The sequence below is a fragment of the Gossypium hirsutum genome, chromosome D10 (genome assembly GCF_007990345.1).
Source record: "Gossypium hirsutum isolate 1008001.06 chromosome D10, Gossypium_hirsutum_v2.1, whole genome shotgun sequence".
Taxonomy (NCBI): Eukaryota; Viridiplantae; Streptophyta; class Magnoliopsida; order Malvales; family Malvaceae; genus Gossypium; species Gossypium hirsutum.
In genome coordinates, this window is record NC_053446.1 from 16,013,750 (window position 1) to 16,032,511 (window position 18,762).

General features: G+C 34.1%; 1 protein-coding gene and 1 long non-coding RNA gene across 2 annotated transcripts; both read right to left on the reverse strand.

The window, feature by feature from the left end:
• Positions 1 to 445: 445 nt before the first annotated feature.
• On the reverse strand, positions 446 to 2,009 carry LOC121222153 (uncharacterized). Its single transcript, XR_005919176.1, has 3 exons — positions 1,862 to 2,009; positions 772 to 819; positions 446 to 690 (listed from the first exon to the last, which is right to left on the reverse strand). It is a non-coding gene; the product is annotated as an uncharacterized lncRNA (long non-coding RNA).
• A 14,783-nt stretch (positions 2,010 to 16,792) lies between these two features.
• LOC107915899 (transcription factor HEC3) lies at positions 16,793 to 18,539 on the reverse strand. The gene has a single exon (XM_016845089.2). The coding sequence runs from the start codon at positions 17,977 to 17,979 to the stop codon at positions 17,308 to 17,310; it is 672 nt and encodes a 223-aa protein (XP_016700578.1). The 5' UTR covers positions 17,980 to 18,539; the 3' UTR covers positions 16,793 to 17,307.
• Positions 18,540 to 18,762: the final 223 nt, after the last annotated feature.

The following is an 18,762-nucleotide window of genomic DNA, read 5'->3' on the forward strand; positions in this document are numbered from 1 at the left end:
CTGTCTAATTAACAAAAAAAAAACACTACTCATCCACTTAGATGCATACTTTTATAATATATAAAATTTTAAATTAATAATAGTAAAATTGTACTTTGAAGTTTGAACTATTTAAAATAATAAAAAAATAATTTAGTCTTTCAAAATTTATAAATATATAATTTGTTATTAAAATTTTTTTAATAAAATTCATTCTAACTTTTGAAATAATTTTAAGCTACAATCAGTTATCTTTAAAATTATCTTGTATAAAAAAAATTGAAATAATTTTAAAAAGATATCATGGTCTACAAATGAAAACTAGATAAAATAGTTTAACTTTGAAAGTCCGTTACCGTTATGTAGAGGAAAACGTAAACAAAATTAAAATGCAAACAAAAAAGGAATAAGAATAAGAATTGAATGGAACAAAAACATTTATTAGATTTCAAATTTATATATAAACATAGAAAGCATATTATTGTATATATAGTATAAACCTAAACTAGAAATCATCCTTTGCGTTTAAACAATTGAGATAGTCATACTTATTCTATAAGATAAATTACATTTGTACCAAAAAAGAAATTAATGAAATTCAAACTGCATAAATCTAATCCAAAATCATAAATAGAAGCATCTTTATTTCTCAATCCCATTATTTTCCTACTAGTAGATAAGCAATTTTAGCTTATGGGAAAATCTGCTAATCTGCAAAATGATGTACAAAGTAAAACAAAAGAAAATCAAATTAAATTAAATTGTAAAAAGAAAATGTAAATGAAAGCTTACAGGAAAGGAAGCTAAGGTAAGCCAAATCGATTTCAATGTCAATTGTTTCTGTAATAAAACAAAGCAAAAACAAAAAAAAAGATGAGATTAAATGAAGAAACTAAGCTTGTGATCTCAGTAAACAAAAAAGATGAGATTAAACGAAAATATAGTAAATTAAAATCTGCTAAGAACACATAGACAAACTTCTACTATATAAGAAAATCTTCATATAAAAAGGATTATACGATATTGGATTCTTCAATTTTACTCTTTAAGATACGACTCATTTGATTTCTCTCCTCTTAATTACGCGTAGCTTATACTTTTTAAATACTATAAAGAGTGGAAAAAGCCTTTAAGCGTGCATCAAATATTTATATATGTTGAGCAATGATTTTGTCAAGCTAAACCCCTCAAAAGGGTCTACACAACAAACAATTAAACTAAAAAGATGTCACTGAATGCATCCCTTTTGTTGTACTAAAAGGGTTTACACAACAGACAATTAAACAAAAAATTTGCCTAAAATTATATATAATGATATATAATAATATATAATGATGGGGATGACACATAATGATATATAATGATGGCTCATGCTCATCTAATATTACTTGCATATGCAGATTGATAATAGCGCTCATCTAAAATTTCTTTGTTGCTTGACTCGTTTCCTTCTTCTTTCTCAATTAACATGGGATGCAATTTAATTGATAATGGGATTAAGAAGAAGAGTCCGATTCAGGTCAAGAAAGGAAGATCTGATGGAAATGAGAGAAACTCAATTCTTATGAGGAAGCAAAGATCTCAAGTTCATAAAAAAACTGCAAAAACATATTCAAATAGAAATGAAGATTTGGGTTTGAATTCCATTGAAGAAAATGAGAAGAATCCGGTTGAAACAATGACTATATATAATTTTAGGAAGCAGGAAGCAGGAAGAAAATGAGAAAAACATCTTTTGAGTGCAGAAAGCAGTGATTATATTCAGCACTACTACGATTAACAGAATCTATACACCCGATTAGTTCTCTGATATTATCATAAGATCCTACCCCACTTTCATTCAAGTATCATTTAAAGAATAAACAAACAGTTTCGAGTTTACCTTAAATACGATTTTGTTGGAAAACCGGAGGTGGATCGATGGAGATCTTGACGGTGGAGGTGGATCGGTGATTGGAAATCGATGGAGACAGATAGACGGGGTTAGGGATTTTAGAAGGCACATGTTAGGGATTTTAGAATTTGGAAGACAGAGACTGTCGGCTGAAAAATAAAACTAAAAACTAAAAACTTAAAAGTTAAAACTAAAATTAACTATTATATTTTAAAAATAAAAAATATATATTTAAAATATTCTCGGGCCAAAAAAATTTTGCCCGAGGCCCAGCCCATTTTCTAAACGGGCCTCATTTTTTGCCCAAGCCCATATTTCAGGCCTATATTTTTACCCGAACCCTCCCATATTTCGGGCAGGCCGTCGGGCCGGGTCGGGCCACTCGGCCCATGGACAACTCTAAACCAACTCGCAACTGTACATATTTGCAACCATACTATCAATGTAAGACCAATTCTTTTTCGCCTCTCACTTTGTACTATTAAAGATAAACAAGCCATTACTGCAAGATATTAAAGTGTTAGATATCTTCAAATCACAATATAAATTAATCTCAAAATAGGATGCTAGTTGGATGTAGGAATCAGGAGTTCCTTGAAATCAAAACATAAGGATTTGTTTATTTTGCTACTGTAAACAAAAATTAATGTCCACATAAACATGATTTTTATCTTGTATCTTTAGAGATGCTATGTCAGACACCAGATGCTTATGTCCACACTTTATTTTAATTTACAATAGAATGTTGTTCAAACTATTCTATTCAAACTATTAAAGGCTAATGAGCCATTACTGCAAGATATTAAAGTATTAGATATATTCAAATCACAGTATAAATTAATCACAAAACAAGATGCTAGTTGGATGTAAGAATTAGGAGTTCCCTGAAATCAAAACATAAGGATTTGTTCATTTTGCTATTACAAACAAAAATTAATGTCCACATAAACATATTTTTATCTTGTATATTTAGAGATGCCATGTTATACACCAGATGCTTATGTCCATATATTTAGAGATGCCATGTTATACACCAGATGCTTATGTCCATACTTTACTTCAATTTACAATGGAATGTTGTTTAAACTATTCTGTTTTTTATGAATGGACACAGGTTCTCAGCAATGACATCCTACTCACTTCACTTTAATCCATGGTATTCTCATCTCTTATGTTTACCACTTTCTTTTCTATTATATTAGTGACTTTCTCCTTCATCATTTTCTATTATTTATAATCTCATACAACTTCAATAATTGGTTATAAGTATAACTTGAATGCTCCTTTTATTTTATACAATTGGATTGTACCTATGCCTTAGGATATTGGAAACTTAAAAACTTTTGTTTGAATCAGTTATTGTGGAACTGGAATTAAGATCGAATGTGCTATCAGGATTGAGACCTTTTATTTTATACAAAAATGCTAGCTATCTATGAGGAATTTCTACTAATTTTCTTTAAATTCCAGTTATTGATGAAATGCGAGGATTATAATTAAAATAGTAAATATCAAGGTTGAAACTTTAAATTGTCAGGTTGAAAGTTTATGCACATAAAATGTAGTGAGTTCAAGTTTAACTAAAACTTTTGTATTGTCTTTTAAAACACGACATTCAAAAGATCTGAAATTTTGAAGTTAGTTTTAACTTTCACAAACAAGGAAATCAATATCAAAGACAAACTTTGGCCAGAACAGTTTAAATCAGGTGAAATAACTTACCAAGATAAGGCCAAAAATGTCAATAAGTTGTAATGATTTCTCCCAATTTGAAAAAAGAGAATTGGTATATCAATAAAAAAATTTTAAAAATAAAACATTTTTTATGTGCACAAGCATGACAGAATCCCAGGAAAATTAGGTTAAAAAGAACAAAATATTAAATAACAATGTGAAAGTTTGAGGAAAGTGAAAATTGAATGTTTGATAAGTCACAATCAATCATTTTTCTGAGTTTCAATTAAATTTTTTTATATATTTAAAGTATAAGATACATACCTAGCAGTGTCTAAATTGTTGCTACAGAACCGTGCAACAAAGATATTTATTAGAATTTAATAGGTTTCAATTGATATAATTCATGTGTTACATATGAGGATAATGATGACAATGCATGTTTCTAAATATCAAATATCATTTTAATATCACTTGATCCAACATAATTAAAATACCATTTTCTTATTGATGATCTGAGATGAGAGTTCACTTATGATGTGTAGAGGTAGGAAACGTGATTTCATAATCTCGTATTGGAATAATGGTAAAGTCCCCCCTTTTTCAAGGTTCCAAATGTAACCCTATTCTAGTGTTGATCCTGTGTATGTATATTTCACAATTTCAGTATTAAGACTTCCTTTTTACCTCAACTTTGGAATTTGTATTCGAACTTATAATACCAGAATGTCTTACATTTAACAACGACAAGACTATCTAGCAGCTCCCTCAACAACTAACTAGGCTTATATTTTTATTTTAGAGCATACAATTGCAGAGAGGGAACACATGTAATTCTTTATCTATTACATTACCTCTGTTATTCTATACCATTTGACATTCTAATTGATCCCCATTATACCAACTATTCTGCTAAATCACCATATGGTGCCATTTTTTTTTATCCTAGAGAGGATTGTTTATACTTCAAATGGCATACTATGAACCATAAATACACACACACACACACTACTTAAAATGCCTCAACTTTGAAATTCACAGAAAACCAAATTTACAATTCAAAGAAAAAGGTTCAAAGATAAAGTGTATAAACAAGACAAAATGCATCACAAAATTTTATCTCAGTATTAATAAAAAGGAGAAAAAAAGAAACCGAGGGCTCATCACAAGCAAAAGTCCTTTTCTTTCTTAGTATAATTAGGAAAGCTTAGAGAGGAAAAAAGAACACAAATAATGAAAGAAAAAGGAAAAATGAGAATTTGGGTATTGTTTATTTTAGTCCAAACCTGGATATTGAAGATGATTAAAGTGCCAAAAACAACATGGTGAGACACCCAAAGTTGCAACAAAAATCTAATCTTTTTGGTTACATCGAAATAAAAAGTAATTATAATCCAAGAGAAAATTCTAGATAAAGCCAACCCTTACTATACTACACTCTCCATTCAATCTCTCTTCTTTTCCCTCCTACAAATTGGGGATTTGAAGCAGAAATGAAAACCACCTTGACAGTCTTAAATTATTAGGACTTCTTCTTCGACTTGGGGAGGAAACTTTGAGGAAATTAACTAAATCTTTTTATTTCTATCCAAATTTTTGTACGTAAAAAAAAATCTAATCTTTGCTTTTTCTATTTTCAAGACTTTGAACCAGTCTTGTTCTTAAGATAACTAAAAGAGGCAAATAGGAATAACGAAAGAGAAAAAAGGTTTACCTGAGGGAGGACTGCTACTGGCTGGAGACAAAAGAAGCAATAGAGGTCGGGATTGAGAGTGGCTATCAGGCTGAGTGGGAGCTTTTTTGAGGTGAGAAAATGAGAGGGTAAAATGTAAATTTTTAGGCACGAATCAACTATTCAGTGAGGATGAAATGGAATAAGAATGTTTATAGCTATTTTGTTTAGAATTTTTTTTCAAAATTATTGAATGGAAAGAAAACAATTTCAAATTTGTTGAATAATTTTGTAAACCTAATGATATGTTGTCATTAGAGAGAAATAATTTTGGGTTTATGCATGAAAATATTAAGGCGAAGAAAAAGGGTAAAAAAAAGATGAAAGAGGATTATCAAAATTGGAAAGTATACAATTTATATTGGAAATATGAAAAACAATAAAATGAGTTTATGTAGAGAAAAATAAGTTGACCAATAAATATTGAGTTAGGATGATTGAGAAAAGAGACATAATAAATATCTTTATACGAGAGAGAAAATTTAAATTTTTTTTAAGAGAGTTATTTCATGGGAAAAATAATGCTTATAGGCCGTTTTTTTAATTAGGGTTTACACCAATTTTAAATTTAATTAGAGATATAAGCTGATTTAGCTGGAAAGTGCATCTAGTTAGACGAGATTTCTAGTTCTGTCTCCTAAGGTTAAGGTTTTAATTTTATTAAGGTTAGGGTTTTAGTTTAAGATTTTTTAGGGTTTGGGATATTTTATAAGTGTTCAAGGTTTTCGATTGAAACGAAAAAAATTATTAGATAGTTTTGAAGGGTCGGGGATGTGATAATATACCTCAGCACATATATATTTCATATGTCACGGAGAGATAGGACCGTGACCTTAGAAACCCATCGTGGAGAAATCCAATTTCAGGGTAATAATGATTGATACAATCAGGGTTGGATTCAATGTGAAGGTCCCAGTTGGTGGCCGTAATACGATCACGGGTTTGACTATAATTGGGGGGGCCAGGTGAGGTTGTTACGTGATCAGGAGTTCAAGCTTTTTGGATACTCACAAATAATGCCCCTATTTGTACCATATATAAAATTGAGGTTATAATCATATGAAAAAACATTGGGGACTTTCGCTGTAATCAAAGAAGTTTTTCTCTATTTTCAAGCTGCCGGTATCTCTAACCTTTCATTCTTATTCAAAGACTAACACCGAAGTGGACACATGAGGGTTCTTAGGAGGAGAATGGATGTTTCATCGCAATAAAGGTCAAACTCAAGTCGGTGTGCTAGAGGTTGTAGTTATTAATAGGTTGTGTAATAACAACAACCATCGTCGCTTCAAAAGGAGCATCACCTTTACTGCACCGTAATAGCCACTCCTTGTCTAAGAGTCCTCTTGCGTCCACTACGGTGTCGGCCTTCGAACAAGAATGAAGATTAAGAGTATCGGTTGCCTGAAAAATAGAGAAAAAAATTACATCGATTATAGTTAAAAGCCTCAGAGTTTTTCCGTATGAATAGAACTTTAAGCTTCTGTATGGTATTTATAGGCTATCATTTTCATGTATTTCAAAAAAATTGAGCTTATGGCCGTGTAACGATTGTCAACTGGCTCCATTGTTATACCCCAATCAATTATCGCATAACAGCTATCGATTGAGACTTCTACGTTGACTTCTACCATTGATTGTACAAAGAAAAATACCCCATAACCGACTTTCCTAGGATAGGCTTCGGAGGAAATGATCCCATCTCGTCATGATATATGAAATGTGTGCGACTCGGAGCGATATCGCATCAATAAAGACTCAAAAATACCTCAAATGTAAACCAAATATTTTTAGCGAACAAAATTTTTAAGACTGGGAAATGGTTTATAATGGAGAAATAGAAAGGATTGGAAAGAAATTATATGAGTGAGGGATGATGAAACTTGGTATGTGAGAGCCATTTTATAGTCCCATGGAAGGGTCTGTTTGCAAAGGAAAACCTTTAAAGTGCGCTAGAACATATTTAATACGTAAATCGTCTGAATTATTCCAAATGTCGGACTTTTCAGCCCCAAGAATAGTTAACATGTTAGAGAAAGCTCTCCCAGCTAGATGAGCTTTCTCTAACATATTTTACTTCCCCCGGGCAGAAAGTACCTTTTTAGAGGACTGTTTTGCACGTTATGAAACACAAAATCTCGATAAAATTATATGAGTTCTGAATGTATGATGCAAATTATTTGCACTATACACTATGCAATGAATGTGTGCATTCGTAAACAAAATTCATAACATGTGTTCTCTTTCTTTCTATGTAGTTTTCATATAAAATGGGCATAATTTTCATAACAAAGACACACATCAAGTTAATGTCAGACAAAAAAACCTTGCATCACGGGTGAGAGTTGTATGCACTCCTTTGAATAACTCTCTATTTATTTTTTTGCGTTTATTCATCCAAATAGTGACCGATATTGAAATGAGTCAATGAGTGAAATATGTTATATAGTACGACGGTTAAATCTGTAATACAGAGTTCGAGGTGTTATTTCTAGGAGCGAATTCTGTGGAATTTGAGTTTAATAGTACATTTCAAATGCGTGAGCTACGAACCAAAATCGGGAGAAAAGTCAGGGAATCGAACCAGGGAAGAATTACACGGATGCAATGTAGATTTCTTTCATCTGTTGACCCTTATAAGTATGAGTTATTTAATGTGATTAGCGAGACGCATCTCGAGATGGTCATATCATGGCACATCTCAAACGAAAATGTTGTTATTGAGTTATATGTCGAGTTCACCGATGCTGATGAATCTGGCCCATCTTTGACCTCTGTCGCTGTGAATACGGGTACCGAAGTTCAAGCAGAAAGTCTTACTACACAGTTGTGCAGTGGGTTTTTCAGCCTCATTCAAAGTGACTACAATGATGTGGCACACACTCATTGGTCTCCGGCATCAATCTAAACTTCATGGATCAATATCGGTTGGGGTATTAGTATAACCCAAATGTAGACAATTGGGCTCGACATTCAATTAGTACATTCAATTTCAACTTCGACACTGGGTCAACGTTTTGGGGCGAAAGTAGTTATACCAGGGGATCATCGATGTACACCAGTTATCAATCAAAAGATTATTCTGGTAGGCATATGGGTTACAAGAGAACCGATTATCTACTCCTTTCGACGGGGTCCGACGAGGATACGTCCAACATTGTGCTCGAAGGTGACAAATAATGCACGGACGAGGAAGGGGATCAGGTGAGGAAGAAGGGCTACGGACACAAACGAGGGGCAGGAGTTAGAACCTTAGCCAACCTGGCAGTGCGGTCCAGATGGTTCAGAAGTGGCACTATTCTTCGAACCAAATCCAGTTACAACGGAGTCAAAATCTTGTGAGTTTGACAATGACGTCTTGGACAATGTTCTAGACCCAGATCTGTGATTTAAGATGTATGAAACTCCACCCCACATGACGAACACCGACCTATTGATCGAGGTGGTTTAGAATTTTCTTGGCTTTCACACAGAACACATGGTCATACAAGCACAGTTCGTGATGTATGGGTACTGGAATTTGGAATGGAATACCGTAACAAAGATGTTATTCTTGCTGCACTGAAGTGGTACGGTATCAAGCACGACTTGAACTACTGCATCACGAAGTCTGAGTTATGGATCGAGAAATTTAAAGAAAAGTACACAGTGAACAGAATATGTAAGTAAAAAATCCTGGCGTCTTACCAAAAGAAATCGAGTTATGGATGATAGAGAAATATCTGGGTCCTTATACGTGTGTTGCGTTAGGTGCAAGTCAGGACCATTCAAGGCTAGACTCGGACATAACTGCTGACATTATTCTACCGACAGTGAATGTCAGTACCCGTATTGAAATATTGGTGCTTATTGCAAACATACGTAGCCAGTACCAGTACACTCTAACATATTACAAAGTATGGGCTACAAAACAGAAGGCTATAGAAAAGTTGCATCATAAGTGGGAGGGTTCGTATAACTATCTATGGCAAAGGTGTCATGTATTGGATCGGTACATACCAGGTTCTGTAACCAATCTTGAAATACACCAAGGTATTCTGGCAATCAGATGTTCCTTGAGAAAAGAGTATTCCACTGGTTTGGACCTTTGAGCAATGCACAGAGGCATTTCAGAACTGTAAGTCTATTGTCCAAATTGATGAAACTTAGTTATACGAAAGGTATTAGCAGCGTCTGTTGCTTGTCATTTTTTAGGATGATAATTGGAATTTTTTCCTATAGTGTTCGCAATAACTCCTGGAGAAATGGCAGATGACTGAATTTTTTCTTAAGCCAGTTGCGCCACTTCGTTTCCTCGCAGCCCGACATATGTGTCATATCAGATAGGGGAACTAGAATACTCTCGGCGATTGATCATCACGGATCTCTCTAGGATCGCACTCTTAATCAGTACTGTCTTCAACATGTGGAATCCAACTACTACTAAAAATACTCTCCGGTGACTTAGCGAGATCTAGTCATCGACATGGGTTTGCAGTTCCAACCATTTATCCACTAGAAATTAAATTTTTATTTACGGGGTTATTTTATTGCACTAACTGGTAACTATTTATCGAAGGTTACAAACCTGTGTAACATGTTTTTCGTCAAAATTTGAACAACTTAAGCACCATTAAAGCCTACAATTCGGTGTATGTTTTGAATATACTGTTCAAATAGTGGACGTAATCATATGACGATAATCTATGATACAGGCACATAATGTCAAACTTGACTGAGTGTATCAATTCAGTACTAAAAGGAACACATTATTTGCTGGTAATAGCAGTTGTCAAAGAGACATACTTTTGACTGGTCGCCTTATTTCCTAAGAAGAAGTTAGTGTATGTTGGACAAATAGCAGGCGGCAGTACATTCTGCGATGATGTGATGTAAAAGATTTGACAAAGTACAGCAAGAGTGAACATGATATATGTAGTGTGCCACTTACGTTGAAACCTCAATTTTTGAGTCACGTAGCATGCTATGCCCAACAAAGAAATGTAAGGTGCAATCTATCGTGTGAATTTAACGGAAGAAACCTCCGGTTGTCAGAGATTCTAAGCACTTCAGTTCTCATGCGCACATGCAATTACCGCATGTGGAAACATGTAGATTGAGTACTCGCCGTACATTAATGATGCCTACTGACTAGAACGCATTCATAGTGTTTGGAGTCCTGAATTCTCACCCATCCTAGATGAGAGTTTGTGGCTGCCGTGTCCAACACGTCGTTTGAGCTAGTGCAAAACAAAGACCTGTATCGTGTCCCGAAAGGTCGTTCGAATTCCACTCAGATAAGGAACAATATGGATATTTGGGAGAGGTATGATCAATAGAAATTATGCGGGTATTGTAGAAACCCAGGGCATACGAGACCAACATGTTCTCTGTACAGGAAAACAATGGGACCCTAGTGTCAATAATATTACTTTCAACCAAATTTAATATTCATTAGTGTTTTTTTACAACCATATTTTATTTTCATTTGTACGTGCAATACTAATAGTATTTGTTGTCAATATTACGATTGGTTATAAGGACATACAATTTATTTAGTTACCGATAACAAAATAAAAAAATTGTCGATAACAAGGCAAATCCAAAAAATTTCATATTCAAAGCAATATATCGATAAAAATAATCTAACATTTGTTATTTATCAATGAAATATAGATAGTAATAATGACAAATAGTTTGTTTGAATGAATAACCTTGATTTTTTATTTATAATATATCTATATTTATATTAAAAATTCAAAAGAAAAAATACAATTAATGGTGTTGTTGGGGAGAATATGTACCACAAGACGGTGGATGATGGTCGTGTGGAAAATTTCTGCATACAACCGGCCGTACCGCTATAGGTGCATCTAGAGTAACATCTAGAAGTGTATCCGAAGGTGCGGGCCAGTAGACTTCCTCTTCGTTGTCATCACCACCTGAGTACATAGCTAGCTTGGCCCCCTACACGATCGTATCTTTAGGATCAACACTGTCATCATACTCCATCGTGGTCAATTGTTGCGACGTCTTCGCCTGCCATCGTGTATCCACCACTCTCTCATCCACCGGTTGCGACGATGAGCCACCCTTGTAAAATAGTGATGCGTACGGTGTTTGGGTCACTATAGGCATGAAACCATAAGGTGCCTCAAATCTCGGGTATGTCAAAAAGGTACTGGGCATCAATATCGCCATCGACTACTACATGGGCATTTGTATTGGTGGCGGTGGGTAAGTTGACATTTGTCCCGACACGGGGTTCAACATTGACATTTGCATAGGGGTGTAGAATATAGGGGATGCCGGTGGAGCGAAATATGTACATGTAGGAATAGAAGAACCAGTCACGTACATCGATGGTCTTTAGTAGGTGGTGTTTATGAATAAAACATAGGGTTACTTAATTGAATGCAAATACCTGAGCTGAAGTGACCTGGATATTGTGCAGCTATAAGCAGCGCATCTTCTGTTGGAGTGTATGACGAACTCGTCTTGCGATCGCGTCATCTCCTTATATGTTGTTGTGGTCGATGTGACCTATTCGTCTGAATTTGCTAACTGCTCCTCTCCGGTGATAGCAGATATGACTTACCGACAACTTTGAACCATGGCAATTTACCAATTGCACTATGTCCACTGAGAAAAATTGTTCGCGAACGGGTGTGGATTGCATCCTACGATCCCACGTCTCGATGTGCTCCTCGTGTCACCAGTCGATGTTGTCCTTCCTTTACATGTTAATCTTGTGCAGATCTTTAAGGTTTTACGGTGGCGAGGAAATTTGTTGCCTTCAACCGAACTGCCGTAACACCCTGTCTGTTTTGTGTATTTTCACCATCACGTACACTATCAACGGCACCTTCGCGTCCCACATCTGTCGATTGCATAACACTTCTGGTAGGATGCAGGATATGACATCAGTGTCAGTGTATGATATCTATTCAAACTGAAAAAGTGAAATTGTAAATATCGTTATTTATGAATTCTTTTAACAATCATTACGTAATTAATATAGGTTCAAAAGAATATATAAATAACATTGGCTTCCGATCGTTGATCTAACAATAGCTTAATATTTTATAGATCCTTGGGCAGTCCCATGTAGCTCGACCTATGGTTCCACCTGTACAAACGATATGTTAGCTGAAATGTAAAATAATGAAAATTACTGTACAAACTATGTATTTGTTAGTAAATAATGTTTACCTCGTCATCAATGGGAATATATATGGGTTGGTCACCTTGGGACGTCAAAACGATAGTCGCCACCAGGTCTACGACTGCAGCAGGAGCAAATAACCACCGATCGATGCCGCACTCTGTAGCGTGGCTCGACAGATCTCCCAGTATAATGTGAATAGTATGGTAGATCCCTAACTTAGTTTCTCACACTCATTGAAGTCCACTAGATGTAGTAGCCACCTCGCGTGCACCAAATTTTGAGATTTGTTAGGCAGTAAAATGCCCCCAATTAACCTCATGATGCATGGTCGGGCGTATTGTTGTATCACCTCATTCGTTCAGTCTTTAGGGAGCTCGTTGAAATTAACCTTCAACCAGTTCATCGATATCCAACCACTTTCGAACTTGTCCGGGACTTTCCCCAATAGTGATTGGCAGATGGTCACTTTGCCTGGAATGATCACAGATCCTGTGATAACTGGCCCATCCACTGCCAGTCCGAATTATAGCTCTACGTCTTCAAGTGTGATTGTACACTCGTCGCATGGAAGGTGGAAAGTGTGTGTTTCGGTCCTCCATCTTTCCACCAACGTGTTGATTAGTTGCAAATCAAGTTTGCAGCCCTCGGACATGCGAGACGCATGTAAGAACCCAGCCGCTTGCAAGGATCTGCGAATTTCAGGGATCGTAGGCTTTCTCATATTATGGATGAAGCCTTCCAGAACACGGTCATCCGTCTATTTACACAATAAAAAAATTATAATTATAATAAAAAAGAATTAAATTTAACATTATTGAAATTAACAAAATTTAAATTTTGGTCTTACCATTGCTAATTGGGCGGCGGAAATATGCTTATCGTCGAAGAGGATTAAGGAGGTGACCATTCGTGAGAAATCGATTTAAAAGAATAAAAATGGGATAATTAAAAAAATTATTATTTTAAAATAAAAATATTGAAAAATATTAAAAACGAGAGAGGTGAGAGACTTGAGAGTGTTAGAGAGGATTTGAGAGAATTGAGAGAAGGATGTGAATGAAAAAAATAAAATTTGAGGGATATTTATAGGGTTAAAAAAATTACAATTGGGTGTATTTATTTTTTACCTTTAAGAAAAAGGTTAAAAAACCGTTAGAATCTGACCGTTAATTGGAATACACGATTTCCAACTAAATTCACCTAAAACCTTAATTAAATTTAAAACGGACTTAAAACCCTAATTAAAAAAAAACGGCACATACGCATTATTTTGCCTGTTTCATGTCTAGAATTGTTTACCCAAATACGTCAAAAATGATATTCTTACCCTTTTATTGGTTTTGGTGGTATATGTATGCATGTAGTTCCCTTCATTTGCTTCCCTCCTAAACACATTATCGATAAATTTCCTTGATAAAGTTATTATTAATTGTCGTTTAGTTCAATGCAGATGGTGGCGATTGGCTTTAATGTTCTTTTTCTAAAGTTTCAATATTGCATTGTTACCCGTGCAAAAAGGTGGTTAAAAATGAATGGTTTAATTATTTAGTTTATATTTGTCTCTTTAGAACCATATGAGTAGTCTCCTGCTTCTAAAAGAGTGTTTATGAAGTTGAAATCTTCATATTTCATACTCTAAGTGTCACATTTTGTGTCAGGGAGGAATAAAGAGAACGGAAAATGAAACCGATAATTGCGAAAGAGGAGGATCACAAAGCTGGAGTAGTTTCGATGTTGAGAACGATGTAAGACAAGCATTGCAGGATTTGTTTGGATTCTTTGATGGTGATAGTTTGTTGGAACAAGAAGGGGGTGATGATTCATTTATTGGTGTTGCCAGTGAGTCAAACAGGAGGGATGAGGGTAATGTTGTTCCTGAAGACCTTAGTTTGGGCTTAGAATCGGGACTGGTCACAGGAATGCAATTCAAAAGAATTGATGCATTAATTGAGCAGAAACAAGTATGGTTTATTCACGGTTGGAAATAACTTGAAAAGTTTCAAGAGAAATGCATTTAAATGGCGGCAGTAGGGAATCAATTTTGGTGAACAAATTCAAGATGGAAAGGTTGGAGTAATTAGGCAGCCTCTTCCCAAAATGGAACTTTTTTATTGGGCTATAATCAAGCCTTTTGTGCCATCTGGATCATGTGGTCTCTAATACAACATTCGTTGGGTTTATGGAGCAAGAAAATGCTCTTGACGCTACGGATACTATTTTTCGTTTCTTTATATAACAAGAAAAGCTAGCTTAAACACAACTCATATAGCTGAATTCGGTATTTCTAATTGAGTGAACATCTACCTATTTTTGGTCCATCTCCCATGCACCCACTCAAAATGTTGAATGTAAACTCTCTCATTTCTTTTATATATTTAATATTTTATTATATTTTATACAACACTTGTCATCACCTTAAATTTTGCTTGTAGAGTTTAAAAAATTCACCAAATATTTTTTTTAGAAAAAAGAAAATTATTCTATACACTATGTTTTTTTTAGACTTTATATGAAAATTTAACAAGCGTATTAGTAAAAAATAAAAAATAAAAAACCACGGGAGTTAGTTGAGATGGCAAGGGCCTCTCCTACCTTAACCAGTGGTCGAGAATTCGATCCTCGCCCTGGGTATGGAGTAGGTTTAAAATTCGTGGCCAACATCTACCCTTTAATAGGCTTACAGAATGCGGATGATTAGTTACTGGGTTGGCTCTAGTGGATACCTTAAGAAATAAATAAAAAATAAAAAAGAATGACTTATTTAATAATTTCTCAAATTATTAACAAGTTAATTAATGTAAGAATAGGAGCTTTGATGGACTTGATAAGTTAGTAGTTGATTTGTAAAATTGAAGGTATGTTTAGTTTCAATTTTTATTTTATTTCTTTTAGAAAAATGAAAAATAATAAAAAAGTGTTTCTTTGAGAAATTTTTAAAAAATCAAAATTATATAAATTATTTTTTATAATTTTCATTAAAATTACATTGGAAAATTAGAAAATTTTTAAAAATAAAGAATTTTCAATTTTCAATTTAATTAATGAAAAGATGTAGGTTCAAATACCTATAAACACCAATATATTTTTTCAACAAAATCCAGGTCAAGTCCATACAAATGTAAGCTTTTTTAAGTTTAATTTTTATATTTCTACTATATTTTCATAATTTCATTTTTTGAAACAAATTTTTATTTTCATTTAAGAAATAATTTTAAAATAAAAATAAAAACAATCTTTTTATTGTAAGCCAATTTTTTGCTATAAAAATTTTTCTTTCATTGTACAAGAAAAAGTATAAATTCATTAAAATCGAATTGATTTCATTTTACAATTTTAGCATCAATGCACATTCTTACATTTTTTTTCATAATAATTTCACTATGCGGATGAAAATATCTTCTTTTTCGTTTTCTTCTTTTCTAATTAAAGATGAATTAAAATTAAAAAAAAAGTTATAAATACAATCAAAATTACAATTATAAATAATACATACACTCAAATATACTCCAAGTCGTTATACTCTTCATATATTTAGAATTTAGTCTCTTTATTTTTATTTTTAAGAATTTAATCCCTTTACTTTTTTAATTTAAAAATTCAGGTGCTATTGTTAATACTATAAAACTATTTTGTTAAATTTTGGTATAATATGTTGAAATAAATAAAAAAACTCACTTCGTAGCTATGTAACAAAAAAAAAACATTGCAATGTACCTGAATTTAATAAAAGAACTTTAATGATATTAACAATTGAACTTGTATTTTTAAATCTAAAAAAATTAAGGGACTAAATTTCTCAAAATAAAAGTAGGAAGATTAAATTCCAAATGTACGAAAAGTAGAAGTATAACTTAATGGAAGAACTATTATCACCTTTTTAAAACTGCAATTTTTGATGTAAAAAAAAAAGAAAGAAAAAATACATTACACTTAACTTATAAAATGGGAACCAAGTCCATGTATAAGTAAATAACAGCAGATGGAGTTGTAGAATTAATAGTTAGGGTTTGTGTGAGAATGTGTGTCAGATAATGCCACATTTTTGTACTAGTGTATACAAAGTTATAATGAAGTATATAAAAAAAAATCAATGTATCACATATACTCCTTCATTAGCAAAAGGTATAAAATAATAAAAAACATAAAAAATGTGTATCCAAATGAAACCCCGTTTTCACTAAATCTCAAATGTTAGGTGTGTTGAATTTTGTAAAAATCTAGGGTTTAGGTGAACAAGATGTACTGTGTATTGTCCATGGTTTACATAAGAATGAATCATGTTTTACATAAGACATTTCTGAAATATAAATTTGGTTTAGATAAGTTGGGCATAGAAGTGGGGAGCCACAAGAGCCCAAAATAAGAATAAAAGAAATATATGTATATTATATGCAGAAAGAGAAGGGAAAGAACAATGATTTCAAAAGCATTCTCACGTCACAGTTTCATTCCGGGAAAGACAGTCGGCCAAGCAAACTAATTTCCGGCCAAATTTAGACACTTCAGTTGCCTTGTTATTATATAATTTATATATGGCTCTGCGTAACTCAAGCTAACCGTTATGATTATTCGACCCTTCAGTCAACAGAATCCTAACAAACCCTTTCTTTTTCCCCACACTCCATCGCCCTCTCTAATACCTTACATTATTATTATATTTTTGTATTTACGGATATTAGGCATTGAACCTCGAATTGGTTGCACAGGGGGATGATAAAGACCTAACCTAACTAGGTTAAGCTTCAGGTTCTATAATCTTAATATATATATACACACCCTCTTTAATAGTCTTCACTAATAATATTATCATTAATACAGAAATTACATGTTGATTAAGTCAGGAATATAGCTAAGCCATTAATCACTAAATTTACCTCATGATTAAAGCACAAGGGGTTTTCCCCCGTTGCCACCAAAAGTGAATCCATGGCCTGGTTGTGTCTCCGAGGTGGAACCCAGAGGTTTATTTGGTGCAACTTGCCACTCCACAGGGTATGGTGGTGGTGGTGGCGGCGGCTGCTGGTTATCATTGGATCGTTGCAACTCCAGAATCTGCCGCTTCAAGAACTTGACATATCGGATAGCTTCGTCCAGCATTGATGCAGTGTCCATCTTAGTGCCTCCCGGGACAAGTCTTTTAAGAATTCTGATCTTTTCGCTTATCCTCTCGCGCCTGTGACGAGCCGCCACGCTCTGGGGATCGTCGCTGATCCGCACGTTGCGTCTCTTGGGCTTCCGGATGGTGGAAGGGTCGATGTCGACGGGCTGCATCGCGGCGATCTTGTACAACATCTCTTTCATGGCGCTTAACTCTTCTTCTGGTTCTTCCCCCTCTTCAACAAGGTGACCTAGTTGGTCATTGTGATGAGTCGAGTAAACAGGTGTTGCACTAGGTAGGTGGGTGGGAGTAGTTGAGGTGGAGAAAGGGGTTTGAAGAGGGAAGCTCGGCCAAATAGGGTTCAAAGGGAGTTGGTCATGGAGGATATGGTCATCCATGGGGATTTCAAGATTCCAAGTGTGGGTTTGGAGCTTTAATGCTGGATTGATATCCATCAAAGTGAGTGAGAGAAACAGCTTTTGGGGTTTTTCTTTTCGGTGGTGAAAGAGAGAGAAAGTGTCCTCAATGGCTTGTGGAAGTGGTTTGCACTTATTATATTAACACATTAAAGGGTTACCCTTATTTCTATAAAAGAGCCAATGCTAAAGGGTTTGGTTATTGGCAAAAGAAAACACTTCTTTGGTGTTTCTGTAGCTTTAAGAAGCTTGGATGACCCATAAGTCATAACTAAAGTGTTGGGAAACTGAGAAAGCATGGCATGGGGGTAATATGAATAATTAATATGTCAATATATATGATACAACAACATGCAATACACAATATTAAAAACTAGAAAATTCTTTGGGAAAAGAGATTGGCTAGAATTTTTGGATGTATTCTTAGTTGGATCAAATGATGGTGAAGAAGAAGGGGGTACTTGAGATTTTTCTTTTCTTTTTCTCACAACTACACGTCTAGCTAGAATCAAACAATTGAAATTGCATGAACCTACCTAGTGAAGCTAGCAGCAGGCTTTGCCAGATTTCATTCTTTTTCTTTTTCCATCTTTTACGTCAGACCAATCCTTGTCAAGCACTGAAATTTTAGGGGTTTTATTGATTAGGTGTTTGGTTTTTGGATATATGAATTTTCTATGGTTTTGTGAAGAGTCCCATTAGTTACGTGTACCATGCATTAGTTTTACCATTAACCTTGTGTTCATTCAAAGCATTCACATGTATTCATTGATTTATATTCTCACAATGAGTCATTTCTTAGCCCTAACCCTACTCCATTAC